At 41.0% G+C, this 14,882-nt stretch overlaps 1 protein-coding gene across 3 annotated transcripts; it reads left to right on the top strand.

The window, feature by feature from the left end:
• Positions 1 to 6,580: 6,580 nt before the first annotated feature.
• LOC148371998 (uncharacterized) lies at positions 6,581 to 14,489 on the top strand. 3 transcript variants are annotated; one of them, XM_088326659.1, is made up of 6 exons: positions 6,581 to 6,679; positions 8,964 to 9,157; positions 11,042 to 11,140; positions 12,507 to 12,563; positions 13,651 to 13,815; positions 13,892 to 14,489. In XM_088326659.1, exons 2-6 carry the CDS (start codon positions 8,969 to 8,971, stop codon positions 14,045 to 14,047), a joined length of 666 nt encoding a protein of 221 aa, XP_088182785.1. In that variant the 5' UTR covers positions 6,581 to 6,679; positions 8,964 to 8,968; the 3' UTR covers positions 14,048 to 14,489. The 3 variants fall into 3 exon arrangements, with proteins under 3 accessions (XP_088182785.1, XP_088182786.1, XP_088182787.1); XM_088326660.1 differs by lacking the exon at positions 6,581 to 6,679 and adding an exon at positions 6,832 to 6,988 and having other exon boundaries at positions 8,968 to 9,157; XM_088326661.1 differs by lacking the exon at positions 6,581 to 6,679 and adding an exon at positions 7,085 to 7,157.
• Positions 14,490 to 14,882: the final 393 nt, after the last annotated feature.

Raw genomic sequence — 14,882 nt, forward strand, 5'->3', positions numbered from 1 at the left:
CACACATACAGGATGTGATCTTGCATCTTCTGTTGAGGTTTTTCAAAATAAAAGGTGTCTCACCCCAAGGCTTCTTGGTTTATGGCCATGACTAGGGAGGCTCAACAAGAGACGAAGTGATGTCATCAAACATTGAGGCCATAGTGCTGTTTTTTATGCTTTTTTTGAACAAGATGCTTAAACATTTCCATACAAAATTTAACTGCAATGCTGTGCTAAAAGTATATCCAAACTGTAGAAGCAATCCAAAATATGCCACCATGATGTTTTGTGTGTTTAAGAAAAATGCACGCGTGTTGGAAGTGATGTTGCGTTTCATGTTACGTTATTTCAAAACAAAAAGCGCAAGTCTTGGCGCAAAGCTTCACAATATACACGATTTTACCCACCAAACTGTAGAACGGCGCCATTGTACACAGCACCACCGGAAGTGATGTTCTTCACTTCCGTTTTCTCGTAAACAAAGCGGATTATTTGGATAGCACGTCGTCATATCCACATGAGTAAAATAGGAACACGGTTGTTCTACATTGACTGGAGGTGGCGTGACGATCCTGCACCCAGCTACACTGGGTGCATGGGAGGACAATGTGTCGATCTGGCCGAATGTAACGTACAGTAGGATTTGCGCTTACTTTGTGGAGTCTGAGTTTCATTAAGGTCATCAGGATTTGTTCAACAATGGGAAGCTTAACCGATGGCTCACTGAATGGCAGCAATGACGCCACTAAGGCAAAAAAACTGTGCCTTACGCACTCCTGTGAACAATAACTTGCTATCATCAGTAACAGCACTGCTAGCCTCACTCAGTAGGATTGTTTTCTTCCTCACACTGTGTTGCTTTAACCTCTGTTTTGATGAGCTGTTTCCTTGAGATGTAGTTATGATCAGAAATTGTTGCATCTTTCCACTGGGTCTGTACATCTTGATACTTTGGTGTAGCAGGCTCACAAGCAGGCGGGGAGGTTTCAGAGACATCTGGGGCAGCAGGCTCACAAGTTTAGTCACATCTGAACAAAGGAGACGAGAAACTTGGATTTAAGTTAATGGAGCTATGGAACATAGCATCACAATGACAGTCACAAAGTATGTAGCTAACAGATTGCAATCTGATTTGTTATATTGGGGACACTGGTCTGATATTACTGCGATCTAATTATGAATAGTTATTCCAGTGTGTAGCCTACAAAATCATATTTTACTGTTTGGCGACCTGTTGCGCCATTAAATCACAGCATACTGCTAAAGTTGCAAGGCTGCGATGATTATGGTAACAAATACCGGGCTACTACAGATAGATACACACATCTAACAACTGTGACAAAACATGTTTAAAGTAATAGTGTTAGCTAAAGACAAGCTGAAGCTAAACTTACCCGATTGAAGATAGCTCCTTTTTCTATGAGGAGAAGAAGGGGTTCGCCAAAACGAGACAGCGTCTCGTTCTCATGGAGAGGGATTGTATCCCAGCCAGAGCTCTGGTAAAGGATTTTCTTTTGACAGTTTTTTTTCTCCACAAAGAGAAAGAAACAGACAAAAACGTTTTGGGGTGGTTTCCCCATGTTCAATGCCCTTAGCCACATACGCGATTAGTAATCCTCCTTTGGCTTCGTAAAGAAGAAAATAAACAATGAATCACATGTACAACTCCGCTTCGTGGCTGGTCGGTGGTCACATCATTCCCGATCAAGCCAGTCGTTCAGACGCTTTTGTGAATTTTGGCATCCAATAGCGGCGCATGTCCTCCCCAAACTACATTTCTTTGGAGTTACATCAATGATTGACTGTCTTCTATCCTGTTGTGTATATCGAGGCTGAAAGCACGACTAACACAAGCCAAGCTAAGCTACCGGAAGTCAAAGACATCACACGGGAACATGCGGAAGTAAATGTGGATGTAAAAGCGATGTTTACTAAAAAGGTCTGTAGTACAGCTATGGTTAGAGAGGCTCCAGAAGACAGCAAGTGATGGAATCAAAAATGAAGGCCTTCTAGAGGTCTTTTGTGTGTGTGCAAGAAAACGACACACATGCCGTAAGTGATGTTTCACTTCCTGTGGTGTTTCTTGGAAGTATAAAGTATCTTGCCCTAAAGCTTCTTGATCTAAGGCCACGGCTACAGTGAATGTAGAAGTTTCAATCCCTGTATGCATTTTCTGATCTGCTGATGTGTGCGCTACTACTTATCTCAGGTGTGTTTAGTCATATTGCCAAACAGATTGACAACCAATGATGAATTGGCATACAATGAAGTGATAAAAAAGGGATAGCATTCAAGTCTACAGTTTAAAGAGTATTTTCTTCAGACAGCATGTTTCAGCTTCACCCCACAGATGTCTCCGCTGCAGAAAAGCTGTTAGCTAATATGTAATAACACATTTTAAACAAACTAGCAAGGATTTATTTTCACAAATTAAAAAAAAATTGCTGCAGATGACCATTTACACTCACAGCAGCTGCTAAAATCACCCTCACACACACAACATTATCTGTTGCACCCTCCAACCAACGGTCGGTTAGCCTTCTTCAGTTTCCTAATGCTGAGGTTTTTAAGGTTTTCCTTGCCCTCATGTAGCTTTCAGATCAGGGGATGGGGTAATAATGGGCCGTAATCTGTACAGCCCTTTGAGGGCTATACAAACACACATGACTTGATTTGGCTAGGGAGTTTCCAGAAGACAAGAACTGATGTCATCTGTCATGGAGGCCGTGGGCAAAAAAACAGTACGTGTGCAGGAAGTGATGTCACATTTCCTGTTGTGACATTTCAAAATAAAATGTCTCACCCAAAGGTTTCTCAAAAATACTTTTTAAAAATACTAAGGTTATTTGCAGTTGGTGTTTAACTCATTTTATGTTTTATTTTTCTTACAATATTAATTCATTCCTCTATTTTACAATACTTAAACAGCTCTCATAAAATGAGAAAGTAATCAGCTAAATTATCTTTAAAAAATGTTCCATAGAAATATGTTTCTTTCATTTGAAATGTTTATTTAGAGGGCAGCACGGCAGCGCAGTACCGCAGTGGTTAGTGTGTGTGCAGCACAGTTCTGAGGTCATGAGATGGAACCTTCCTGTGTGGAGTTTGCATGTTCTCCCCATGCGTGCGTGGGTTTCCTCTGGGCACTCCGGTTTCTTCCCACGTTCCAAAAACATGCACGTCAGGTTAATTGGCCAGTCCAAATTGTCCCTAGGTGTGAATGAGCGAGTGAGTCTTCTGTCTCTGTGTGCCCTGCGATTGGCTGGCAACCAGTTCAGGGTGTCCCCTGCACACTGCCCGAAGATAGCTGGGATGGGCTCCAGCGCCCCCGCAACCCTAATGAGGATAAGCGATGCAGATAATGGATGGATAGAAAATGTTTATTTCTTCAATGAATTACTTTTAGATTTATTTATCTATTTCTGAAAAAAATCGACTGATGCCTCTGTCCAGTGTGTGGAATTGTTCCTCACCCCAAAACTGGCATCCTGGGATTGAGGTTGCAATGAAATAATCCTCTTTTCCCAAATAAACAATCTTGAACTTTGCTCCGTACAAGAACACAAGAGAAGTTCCAACAGATTTGCTTTGTTGGAAACTTTCCATTTGGTCGTGTGGAATTAACAACAAGGTTTTTAAAAGCTTTGCGACCAAAAGCTACAGATGATCTTTGAACTCTTTCAAGCGGATAACAACAGTTTATTTTTCTTTTGTTTTTTTAAATTGATTATGTGTTTCAAATATACACAACAACAACTTTTCAAACACGAGACATGTTTATGCTTTATTTTCTTTTATTAAAGGAAAAGTGGTGAACAGCGTCTATTTTCTAAATACCGTTAAAGCTACCATGTGTAATAACCAGGGTTGGGTAGGGTTACTTTAACTGGATTACTTTCAATTACTTTTGGATTACTCCAAAACCAAATATTCTAATGAAACAAACAAAAGAAACTAAATATGAATAAAATGATTACATTTTGTGCAGGCTTGGGGAGTAACGGAACACATGGAACGGCAAAAGTGATGTTGGCAAGCTGTTTGGATTTATTTTAATTTTGTTTCTGTCGCATTTTATGTTAGTTTTGCCGGAGATCAAAGAGATCAAAGCCAGGAGAGAAAGTTTACCACGTGTTGTGAGTCATAATTGTATTCATATTTAGTTTCTTTTGTCTTTTATTAGCATACTTGGTATTGGAGTAATCCAAAAGTAATTGAAATTAATCCAGTTAAAGTAACCCTACCCAACCCTCGTAATAACTTACCGCTAGAGGTTGTAGGTTATAGCCTACAAGAAGAAGACACAAAACGGAAGCCTGAATGATACCACTAGGCCAAATTTTTAAGCCGAATGACAGTGGCCTCAGAATCAGAGCAAAGACCAGTTTCAGTTGCAGGACCAGAAAGCGGGGTTAAAATCTTCACCAACGACAACAAAAATCAAGCATGCTGGATACAGTAGTAGCTGAAAAGAGCCAATAGTTGGTCAGGGCTGGAGTAGATGATTAACTTGAGTGGCTGGTGGAGAAGCTAGCAAAGTTAGATCTCTTTTCACTTTTTTCGACACTGTAAAGTAAAGTTCTTTGAAGTGACAGTATTTAACAATAGCAATAGCGGTGGGCCATATCCTGCACCCAAGTGGCTAACATGAGTGGCTAGAGAAGGAAACAGTAGGATAAAAGGAAGATTCTTGAAACACGGGACTCAGCAACGTTAGCTTTCATGAGCAGCTGTGGAAGGCGGGACACCGAAGAATAAAACAGCACCTAACAATAACAGCTAATAAGCCATAGCATGCTAACATGAGTGGTGAAGGATTTTTTATTTTATTTAATTGACTATAAGGGATTTAATATATTACAAATTACATTTGTAAAATGCAGTGGGGATTTTTTCACAGGGAAGGCTTAGGGTCAGTGTGGCCTGGACAAGAATTATGTTTACATAAAAACGAGAATGAGGACAAGGGGTGACGCGGGAATAGGAGACGAGGTTTCTGATAAGCTTTCTTGTTGTGAGTCCTCTAGACGTGGCGGCGTCTTCCTGCGAGGAGTAGGTGACGTTGGCACCTGGCCCGCCCCAGGGGAGGAGTCAGCATGCCCACGGGAGGAGTCAGCACGCCCCATGGGAGGAGCCGATGCCCCGACATGTCAAACGGACGGAAAACGGAAGACGGAGAGAGACAGCAGAGACCGACGGGAAACAGATAGGTGAACGGGAGATGGGAGGCTCGACAAGAGTAATTAGACTAATTCGACAATAATTCGGCAAAATTTGATGGAATTCACCTAATAATCAATCAAGAAAATAAATCTGCCCCTGTGTGGAAAAGCCTGTCTCTTGTCAATATGTTTCCCATAAATTAAGAAAACGAGCATGCATTGCTAGGAGGATAAAGTTTGTGTTTGGTTAATGGAGTCAGATAACTAATTCGAACAATTTGGTAAATGCTACATATATAATATAGTTTAATTCCTAACAGTGGCTAGAGAAAGAAACAGTGGGGGAAAAGAAAACAAAAATGCCCGAATTTGACATTTGTTTGATTGCGCAGCCCTAGAAGAATTAATCGATCTTTATTTGCACGTAGCAACTAATAACAGCAGCTAGTTGTGAGCAATAGTCTGCCGCCAAGTGGCTATCTTGTGTGGCTAGAGAAAAAAACAGTGGAAAAAAGTGGAAGATGCCTAAATCGCGGATTTCGGTTACATTCTCTTGAGCAGCTATGGAAGGACAAAGAAAGCCTTAATAACAAAGGGCAGCTAATAATAGCAACAGCGGCGAGCCATGGCCTGTGGCCAAGTGGCTAGCAGGAGTGGCTGGAGAAATAAAACTTTAAAGACGCCGACATCAAGAGACTCTGGCTCTGTTCTCTATGGTAAGTCGCCCTTATGTGATTCTATATAATGAAATTGTGAATATGCTTGATTGCTAATAAGTTTTTCGAGAAGGGTTGTTCAAACCTCACATTGTGTTTGCTGTTAAAAATGTCATATTGGAATATAATATTGTGAATGTGCTTAATTGCTGTTGAGTTTGTCATGATTGTTGTCTGTTATTAGTGTCAATAAATTTGTTCAAACCAAAAAAAGTCTCAACTGAGACAAGTCATTTTTGCAAAAACCTCTTTCGGGCTTCCGTAGTAGCAAGATGGCAGTCAAATACGTCTACTTCTTCAAGTTGTGTCATAAATTTTCTAACCTTAAATTATGTTTATGAAACTGTACATGTGTTTTTGCTTATTAGTTGAATCAATAAATCATTTAACATCTCTAGTGGTCGTTATATAATACACATGAGTTTTAAGCATTTTATTACACATAAAAACGGTCAAGAATCTAAAATAAATACGCTTTAATGTTGAAAATGCGACATTTGAATATGAAGAGTTAACAACGACTCACAAATAAGCTAAATTGGATGAAAATATCCGTCTGTTAATGTCAGCGGTCATCACAGTAGGAAAAAAAGATTTTCTACTTCGCATCAATGATTTTTATTACATAATTCAAAAAATGTTCGACTTCACAAAAAACATTTTGATTTTTAAAATTGTTTTTGTTGTATTGTTTTTATTTTTATCGTGTTATTTGTGACATGTCACTCTTGGCGTAGATGACGGGAAACCCCATGCGTTGCGTTCCGCGTTTTCGGGAATTCTTACAACCCGACATCAACAGGACACCAGCTGGTTGAAGTAAGTAAGGGAAAAGGGGATCACTTATGTTACGCTTAAAATTGTTTCCAGACCGTTTATCTATAAATTGTGGATTTTGTGTTCTTTACCACTTCCTTCACACGTTTTACGCCCGTTTGGTTGCATAGAAAACGTAATTCCTGTGAATTGTTCCCAACTTTTTCAGTTGCCTTAAACAGCTCTCAGACATCACGTCGTTTAACTTCGAAGCCATTGTTAATGTAACGACTATTAATTGTAAAATGTTTTCCTTCTTCGAGAAATTAAAACGTGTCGGGAATTTTCTGAACGCCTGCTGACAATAGGCGAGTGTGATTTGCCTTAGAAGACCTTACTGACTTCACTTCCGGCTTCCGAAACATGACGCGCCACTAAAGTTCGTTTCGATTTTGACCACTTTGACGCGTTTTGACATTTACTGGGACGACAGCCTCAAATTTGTCCTTTGCAATTCGACCATCGGGATAAAAAGCTCTCTGTGAGAAATTCGGTTCATCTTGTGACATGTGATGAACATTTAGCACTTTTAGCGTGCTTTAGAAAAATAATTTGGCCGTAAATACTGTGTTGTTTTGGGTCAGAGTCGACAATTAAGACATTAGCGCCCCCTAGCGATCGTTTTATTTATGTCAAGAGTTGAATACAAGTCATAAGAGGCGTAAGTTACCTTGCAGGGAAAAAAACTCAGGGAAATATGGCTCCCTCAATACAAATTGATATAGCTCACTTGCATATATTGCCCCTAAAGCAGGTGTCTCAAACTCAATTTACTTGGGCGCTGCCAGTTTGTAGGATTTGTGTTCAGTTCGGCCGACAAGATAACATTTTATTAAAAAAAAAAAAAATCCACTGCCCTCAAATACCCTTTTATGGGTATACATAATAAATAAAATAAAATATATCAAAATTCAATAAGAACTAATCAATTGATCTCCATCAAACAAATCCATAATTTACTTTCGTTCCACTTTTATTAAAGGGACAGTGTTTATTATCTGAACACTAGTTGTCGCTGAATTGTGTATTGCCATCGCCAAAAAGTAAAAAAAGATATTTTTTTCATTGCAGTAGCTCAGTAGTTAAAGCGCTTGTCTTGGGAACGAGAGGTCGCAGGTTTGATTCCCTCCGAATTAAAGTGGCGAAACACTGAACCCCTAACACCCCCGATAAGAAGGTAGGCCTTGCACGGCTTTCACTGCTATCGGCGTGTGAGTGTGAAGCACTGGCCTTTTGTGAAGAAAGAAAAGGAAAAAGGGAAAACAGTGAAAAGAGAAAATAAATAAAAAAGGAAAAAGGAACAAAAGAAAAGAGAAAAAAAGCACAAAGAATATCGCAAATGAAAAACAAGAAAAAAATGAAAAAGATTGGAAAAACTGAAAAAACTAGAAAAAAAAGAACAAAAAGCAGCAAGCTAGCCAACAATGACGTCAGCTGTAGGTCAGTGGTCGGCAAGCACTGGATCGCGGACTGGTATTGGGCCTTCGGTCATTTGGTGCTTGCCTGAACAGAAATAAATAAAGTTGCTTTTTCATAGCGTATATGACACATTTTTTTCTTTACCCTCAAAAGAACCCAAAATTTGGGTGCGCTTTAATCACTAAGATTTACGGTATCGTATTACCGTATTTGAGCGATGATTTATCAGTGGAAAAATATTTACACATTTGCACAACATTTGACTCTAACATTTGTCTCTGGGACTGTGAGTAAAAACAGTGTTATGCGATATAATCCAATGCCTTTTCCTATGTCATTGTCATCCTTTATGGTCAAGTGATGACACAGTTGATTTCAAATTATTTTGATTGCTATTGTTACCATGGTTATTATTCGACTGGGCCGCAATAATATTATCAGACTTTAAACCATTCTGTGGTACACAATAGGTTGCCGACCTCTGCTCTATATAAACCTCATCTTTTCCCATACCTCATCTTGTGGCAAATTTCTTAGGATTTCGAAAAAAAGACATGTTCATATCATAGTTCACATGTATTTTTGTTCATTTTGGAATCTATATTGTTTTTAATGATGCATTTTACCTGCAGGAAGTTCTAAATAATACCCTTTTAAACTTTTGGATCAAGGTGAGGGCCTCAAACTCTCATCTTGTGGGCTGCAGTTTGCCCCTGAGCCGAGAGTTTTAGACCCTTGCCCTAAAGTAACAGTGCAAGTTTATTTCCCCTTTTCATAGAACATTTGAGAGGACATATTATTCTTGCTCTTTTTTTCCGGTAAATAATTCGCTAATTTGACCACATTGAACTTGTATCTCCTCTTTCAGGCAGCATGGCAGCGTCTTCTACCATCACCAAGGTCGGCAGCATGCTGGTGGTCACGCAAGTCATCCCCCAAGATGGCGCCGACGTCCCGCTGCAAGATGCCTATGCCGTCCACACACAGGACACGCCCTCCACCCCCCCTGCAAAGACCACAGCCCACAGTGCCAACCGGGCGAGGGAGTTGCCAAGCCTCGGGGTGAGTGCTGCAAAGCATCGCCCTAAATCAGGGGTGTCAAACTCATAAATCGGGGGCCACACAATAGAACAAACATTCTCTCGGGGGCCGGACTAGCAGATTAGAGAGAAAGAAAACAAGAGAGAAAGAAATAAGAGAAAGAGAGGGAGAGAAAAACAGAGAGGATGGGACAAAGAAAGAGAGAAAAGAGATAAAAAGAGAAATAGTGAGAGGGGGAAAGAAAGAGAAAGAAAGAAAACCAAAGAGAAATAGAAAGAAAGAAAGAGAAAAGGAGTGAAAAGAGAAGGAGAGAAAGAGAGAAGGGGAAAAAAAGAGAAGATAGAAAAGGAAAAAGTAAGAGGGAGCAAAAGAAGGTAAAAAAAACAGAGAAAGAACAAAGAAATTAAAAAAGACAGACTGAGAAACTGAAAGAGAGAGAGAGAAAAAGGGAGGGAGAGAGAGTGAGAGAAAGGAAAAGAAATACAAGTGCAGCGTTTGTTAAAGGCACCTGGCTTTGGCAACATCAAGTGGACATATTTCAACCTGCAGCTCATTTTTCTCTTGCGCTTCTCTCAGCGTTGTCTCGCGGGCCTGAGTTAATCACTTAGCCGGCTTCATTCCATTTTCTGCATCGCTTATCCTCGGTAGGGTTGCGGGGGTGCTGAAGCCCATCCCAGCAGCTATCTTCGGGCAGTGGGCAGGGGACACCCTGAGCTAGTTGCCAGCCAGTCACAGGGCACATAGAGACAGGCAACTTACTCACTCATTCACACCTACGGACAATTCGGACCGGCTATGTTTTTGAAATGTGGGAGGGGACCAAGTGCCCGAAGAAACCCACGCAAGCACAGGGAGAACATGCAAACTCTGCACGGAAAGGATTTGAACCCATGACCATAGAACTGCAGCGGACACGCTAACCACTCATCTACCATTCCGCCACACTAGATCTGATTCTCAAATAGTGGGGCGCACCATCAAGAGATGCCTCTCCTAAAAAACAATAAATGCATGAATAATTAAATGTATCCAAGAAATAATGTGGATTGTGTGCCCAACATTTGTTTGCAACGCGTGATTGTTTCTATTTCCGAGCAGCCGCAAACAATGTTTATAAAGCTAACGTTGACATTAAGGTTACACGCTATCAGTTAGCTAAAGCTAAGACAAGATATTTTCAAACCCGAGCATTTTTGATGAGTGCCTCAGTCCAATCTTTTCACTTTATGGCATTTAATCAGAACACTCTTCTTTTTCTTTTTTGGGAATGTCCGTAAGATCTTGTAAAACCTCAATTTACGATCATCAATGTTTTCTTCCCCGATTCTGGCACACAACATGACGCAATATTAATACCCAACTATTCGTAACGACAGCTTTCTTTTGACCAGCGCAAGTCTTGTTTTGCCTTCCTTTTCGCTTTATATTAAACCGTAACGTCATAGCATTTTGATAATACAAAGCTAAACTTTTATCGCGTACGTTTGTTGACATTTTGTTCTCGCCCTCGCTTTTGCCTCCAGGCTAAGCCCTGCCCACCAGATGAATCACAATGTTTACAAACAAATGAAATTGTGAATGTGTTTAATTGCTGTTAAAAGTGTCAATAAAATTGTTCAAACCAAACAATCTTTATAAACAGTAAAGGCTCTATAGTGGGGCGGTAACAGGAGGGTTCGCGCTCCTTCGGGGAGAGCTTACGTCGGGAATTTTTTTTTAACTTTCCTGGAATAAAGTGCAATTAATCCCTCACCTCATTGGGGACCGTAGTGCTCTCATTGGCAAAGTATGTGCTTGGTGGTTAAGTTTTTTTTTAGAAGAAGTGCTACAGGTTTTCTTCTTCCATGATAAAAAATAATGGAGAAATACTGCCCTGGACTAGTCCTGACTATGGCGTGTTTTCAGGTGGTCCAAATTTTTGTGAGCTTGATGTGCGTCCTCTTCAGTCTGACGGCGATTTCGCCCTTCTTCCTAATGCACGTGGCTTTCTGCGGCGGCGTCTGGGTGAGTCACGGCAAGGGGTCATGGCCTTGTCTACTACAACTACTTAGCACTTCGTACTTCACAGCTTTAATGCATCGCGGGTTGAAAAACATTCCACCATCCGTTATATCTGGTAGCATTTTGTTGCAAGTTGCAGCTGGCAGAACACACTTTTTGCAGGTCTGGTGGCTGTTTTTTTTCTTCGTTCTATTCACTAAAAAGTAAACTGCACTCATGCAGCTGTGGTCCGTTATCCCCAGTTGAAGATTTCTCAGAGCAGGGGCACGAACAGTGCATTTTTGTGAGGCCTGGCAGCTCTTTTTTTAGCTGTTATTTCCACCTTAAATGAACTGCACTCATAAGGCTTTGAGACAATATCCCCAATCCCATATTGCTGCAAGCAGGGATCAGCAGAAGGCGCTTTTGTCAGGAAGTGTTCCATCCCTTTTTTGCTATACTGTCGACCCAAAAGTGAACTGCACTCAAGTGGACGCGATCTGTTATATCCATTTGCATATTGTTACGAGCGGGGATCCTTAGAGCACACTTTTGTCAGGCCTGGTGGCTCTTTTTTGCCATTATCTCTGCCTAAAAAAAACACATCCTTGCAACCAAGATCGTTGATCCCCAGTCAATTATTGCAAATTGCAGGGGAACGCTTTTCTTTTGGGTTCCGGCCAGTGAAGCATGGCATTGTTGCTTACCTGAAATGAACTGTATTGTTTTGGCTGCGATCCACTATCCCCAGTTGACTATTGCTGAGTGCAGGGACCGAGGGATCACATTTCTCGCGGCTCTTTTTTTCCACCTGAAAAGAACAGCATCCTTGCGGTCAATATCCATGATCCCTGATCGACTATTGCTGAGATCTGGGGGCGAAAGAGCAAATTTGTGTCAAAGATGGCAGCTCAACTATTGCTGCGAACGAGCATTAGATTTTACCCAAGTCTCGGTCCATTATTTGACCCAGCAGATTGTAGAAAGTTTCATTTTTGTACAGTCTAGTTGCCTTTTTTCGTGTAATAATTATGCATAATATATACGTATACTAATAAACATTAATAATAATATGATAATTATCAACACGTAAAAATGAATAGTTATGCTAATACTCTTTGAATTGTAAAAATCAAATATAGTAAAAAATCTTGTTCCATTGGTGGATTTTTTTTTTTTAGTTCATTTTCTTCACATGGTTAGTCTCTGCCTGACTGTTTTTTTTTATTGTTGTTGTTGTGTGTCTGTGTGAGGGTCATTTCTGGGTATATGTTGTTGTACAGTGGTTGTTTTGAATTCAGTATTTTATGTTTCATTTAATTTTCTGAAAGGTGCAAAAAAAAAATTGATTTGGATGTGGTATTTGTGCTGCATCTTCTGTTGTCTCCAGTTTTTGGCGTCGGGTGTCCTGGCAGTGGTGGCTAGCCGGCGGACCTCGGTGGTGCTGGTGAGTCTTTTCCATTTGTTCTGGCGCTGATTCCAAATTAGGGCTGCACTGTTTTGGACAAAAACGTAATTTCGATTTTTGTATTGCAATCTTGATGTAATTTTCAATTGTTAAAGAAAAGTGCATTACCTAGTTTTTTGTTTTGTTTTGGTAGGAACATGCAAATTTACCTCGTCAATAGGACTTTAACAGATTTACTATAGAACTACAAATAAAACCAGAACACGGAATTCCAGTCGGGCAAAAATAAAATCCTGTTGAGTGAGCAACTTGTGTCAGGGAGGGGGGGACTTCTCCTTTCAAAGTAAAAACGGGATTAAGAGAGCGCCTGGTTGGCTCACGCTAGCACCGGGGACCGCGATGTCAGCAAGGTCTCCGCGATGATTAATATACATGAGTCACGAATGTAGCGGTTTCCCATGAGATGTAGTTCCAGGTCATCCGTTTCGTAGGTAATTGACCTGCCGTTGGTGACTAGCTAGGCTCAGCAATGGCGGCTTGTGAGAGCTGTTAGCCTAGCCGCAGCACTAGGCCAGACCTGCAGCCTTGCTATTGCTTTCTTTCCTGACGCCGCCTCAGTCGATTCTTGCAATAACAATCCACAGGGACACACGCTTATGATCAACGTTTTTGTGCTTTAATTGACTTTCCTCAGAGTCAGAATTAATTGATGAACTTAGTATTTCAGCGGCTCATTACTTTGAAAGCAATCTGTAGCTGTAGTTGTGTGTTTATTTTAGGTGGCAGCGGGGATGGGCAGATTTACTAGTGTGCCTGCCCGCCTCGATTGTTTGACTGACAGCATACACCATCATATCACAGGTGCAGACACACTATTTGCAAACTTTGCTTCGACTTTATTGTCCATTACCGTTAAAACCTGCCTCTGATTGGCCGGTGGCGTTAAACTGTGACAATTCTGTTTGACCAAACACTCCATCAATCAATTAAGAATGGGGAAAAAAACATGGAACTATAAATCCTTTAAAAAAATGGCAGTGTTTGGGGTGAACACAATCTCAATATCGATTTGATTTCGGTTAATCGTGCAGCACTATTCCAAAGTGACGACTTTTTGGGGATGCAGATGCGGGCATGCCTGTACACAAACTTCGTGAGCGTCCTGCTGAGCCTGGGGGGCGTAGCTTACCTGAGCTGGCTGCTGGCAGCATGGTGGGCTTCAGAGCAGATCTGCGCTGAGGGTGGAGACAACATATGCAAGCGTTGCCTCAGAAATCTGGGCCGGCTTGACGTAATTTGCCGCCGTTCTCCCGAGTAACGCTTTTTGTGGCTGTGTACACGTTGTCATTGTGACATGTGTCTTCCAGCGTGTGGTGCAAGGCCTGCGTGGCATTGTCCTGCTCCTGCTGCTTCTGCAGGCCGCCGTCTCCATGGCGACTGGCATCTTCAGCGCGAAGGAAATAAAGAAACGCCACCGCTACGCTCCCATGACTTCAACATCAGATCCGCCGGCGTCACCGTGACAACTGTCGCAACGAAGCAAGATGAAGATATCGCTTGAAAAACAGCAAAAAACATGTTATCGTGGCATTTATGATTTGTGTGTTGGGCTGTTAAAAGGAGGGGAGGGACTTTTGTACTATTTTGAATATTATCGCAAGCTAAACTTTGAAATGTGTGTGAAAAGGGATGTCACTTTATGCTTTAGCATTATCTGCAGGGCACGTCACTGAAAACCTCTGTTGAAAATCACCCCAAAATTGATAAATGGCAACAAAAGTCCTGGCCTATTTCTGACATTTGGTGCCAAAAGGTGTGCACTCGACCTAAAAAGTTACTATTCACCGCTGTTGGTTTCCTGTCTGCTTGAGTCAGCTAGGATTCAAAGATGTGCGTGAATGGCCGGAGTATTATAAAAAATTATACAGAAGATCACAAATACATTAAAAAATTTAAAAAAGTTAAGTTAGCCAATCACTTCTGCCTCGAAGGTCTTGGCGAGGACTGCTACGGGACACCAGGGCAGACAACTCTAAATAGTTGCCTGCTCAGCCGTAAAGTTGCCTGCCCCATTTTTCACAACTTGAAACACAATAAGATGACTAATCGCAAAAAAAAAAAAAAAACAGTTGCAAAGTATTAAGGATAATCAGAATATATAACAGAACAACACTTTAAAATTAAGTTTTTTTATAAATCTACTTATAAGATTCATTGCATGTATATGACATCGTCGTTTCCATCTGCCATCAGTATGTACCTGTATTTACTCATCTACATTCATGCAATGTTTGCGTTGCGTCGTCTGCTACAAGCCACGTGAACTCTTTTCACGATGCTTTTAATGTACGTTTACGT

The sequence above is a fragment of the Urocampus carinirostris genome, chromosome 2 (assembly GCF_059441175.1).
Source record: "Urocampus carinirostris isolate Australia breed hairy pipefish chromosome 2, RoL_Ucar_1.0, whole genome shotgun sequence".
NCBI lineage: Eukaryota > Metazoa > Chordata > Actinopteri > Syngnathiformes > Syngnathidae > Urocampus > Urocampus carinirostris.